Source organism: Aplysia californica, unplaced genomic scaffold, assembly GCF_000002075.1.
Source record: "Aplysia californica isolate F4 #8 unplaced genomic scaffold, AplCal3.0 scaffold00652, whole genome shotgun sequence".
Lineage (NCBI taxonomy): Eukaryota > Metazoa > Mollusca > Gastropoda > Aplysiida > Aplysiidae > Aplysia > Aplysia californica.
In genome coordinates, this window is record NW_004797922.1 from 360321 (window position 1) to 362442 (window position 2122).

At 47.6% G+C, this 2122-nt stretch overlaps 1 protein-coding gene across 1 annotated transcript in view; it reads left to right on the forward strand.

Moving 5' to 3' along the window:
- The window catches only part of LOC106013093 (galactoside alpha-(1,2)-fucosyltransferase 2), a gene marked incomplete in the record, with an annotated part of 9058 nt that extends 7534 nt beyond the window's left edge, over nucleotides 1-1524 (forward strand). The window contains 1 exon segment of the mRNA XM_013087879.1: nucleotides 102-1524. Coding sequence (XP_012943333.1) covers nucleotides 102-811 — 710 coding nt within the window.
- Nucleotides 1525-2122: the final 598 nt, after the last annotated feature.

A 2122-nucleotide genomic window follows, 5' to 3' on the forward strand; every position in this document is an offset into this window, starting at 1 on the left:
TTATTATTACTATTATTATTATTATTATTATTATTATTATTATTATTATTATTACTACTACTGTTATTATTATTATCATTATTATCATTGTTGTGATTGCAGGTGGAAGCAGGTGACGGAGGCCCATTACGGTGTCTGGGACCAGGGACTCGCGCGACTTCCCCGTGAGAACGTTACACTGAAGGGTTACCTCCAGTCCTGGAAGTACTTCGCCGCGGCTCACACAGAACTGAGGGAGCAGTTGACGTTCCGGGAACACATCGCAGAGAGCGCGGACGAACTGCTGGAAGAAATACGACAGAAATTCCCCAACAGATCTTTGGTCGGTGTCCACGTGAGACGAGGCGACTTTCTGAAGCCTGAAATGCTTCAACTGGGCTACATTTCCCCGGAAGCGACGTATTATTCAAAAGCGTTCGCGCACAAGCGCAGAGAGCTGGGGCAGGAGACGCCTGTGTTGTTTGTGGTGGTCAGCAACGATCGGGACTGGTGCGCCGCCCACCTGAACGGAAGTGACGTCGCCAACATGAACGGAAGTGACGCCGCCCACCTGAACGGAAGTGACGTCGCCAACATGAACGGAAGTGACGTCCACATTGTGCGCGCGGCGGGGGCGGAGGTCCACCTAGCCCTCCTGGCCCGGACACAACACGTCATCATCTCTGCCGGCTCGTACAGCTGGTGGGCGGGCTGGCTGGCCGGGGGAAAGGTCATCTACTACACCGGCTTTCCCAGGCCTGGCAGCTTCCTCAGTCGTCACATCAGGGCACAGGATCACTTCCCGGCACACTGGATAGGCATTGGTGACTGAAGTAACGAACACTGGATAGGCATTGGTGACTGAAGTACAGAGACTGACTGACTATCCACACTTCTGGATCGGGATTGGTGACTGAAGCAACGAACACACTGACTATCCACACTACTGGATAGGGATTGGTGATTGAAGTAAAGAGACTGACAGACTATCCACACTACAGGATAGGCATTGGTGACTGAAGTACAGAGACTGACTACACGCCACATTGGATAGGCATTGATGACTGAAGTACAGGGACTGACTACACGCCACATTGGATAGGCATTGATGACTGAAGTAACAAACAGACCTAGAGCTAATGTCCGTGTTTTTTTATCTTGAATATCCATTTAGAACGACGTCTGGACTCACTATCCTATGAATACAGGGGCGCAGTGGGGCGGTTCGTGGGTCTAAAGAGTGAGCCTGCACAATTAACTTAAAAAGCAGGTTGAAGATAGTCAAAGGCATGGGAAATGAGATGTGTTCTTCATCCTAGCCGTTTAAAGAAAATTTTAATCTACTTGAACAAGAATTCTACCCTTCGTTCTTTTGCTGCAAGCAAAGGGGTCCATTATTTTGTAGACAAAGTTGGGGATACTGTCAATGATGTCCTTGTGGATGGACATAAATGTAAGAGCATTCAGTCTCTCTTACTTACTTACTTGTCTTACTTGTCCACTGTGTTGGGGTCACTGCAGTCGGAACACGCCCATCTCTGCCCCCCCCCCTCTTCAGGATCCATCTCAGAGTCTGTCTGCTTATAGTCTCCATCATAATCTGGTTGGAGATTCAGTCTCTCTTGTCCCACTGTAGAACGGGAGAATGTCTTTATTCGTTTCAGAGGACTGAAACATGGTTCAGCCTCGACAGTCGATGATGGTGTCGTCAGTGCGGTTTCTAGGATTCTGCATATTTCTCTAAATGTTGTGTCGAGTTTGTAGTCCTTCAGAGTTGAAGAAAGGCCCTGGGTTGTACGACACTGAGCAGACCTAAATGTTTCACTACAACAGAATATTCTAATTCTGTATGTAACTTGGTTTTATTCAAAACAAAGTAGCTTTCTGCAATACAATCTAAAAGAAATGTAGGTAACGACTTTTGATTGTCCTGGAATTTGGAGGGGTCGACGATTGATATTGTATTGATTTTATTCTGCTTCTGGAAACGGTCAAATTTAGATTAACTATTACGTCGCTGGCACTCGTGTGATTCTCTGGGCCCTGTCCAAGAGACAGGGGAGCAAAGAATAGGACCACTGTATCCGTACCGCGCATGTCGAAGAAGGCGACTAAGGTCGGTTGGGCAAAGGGTTAGCAGCCC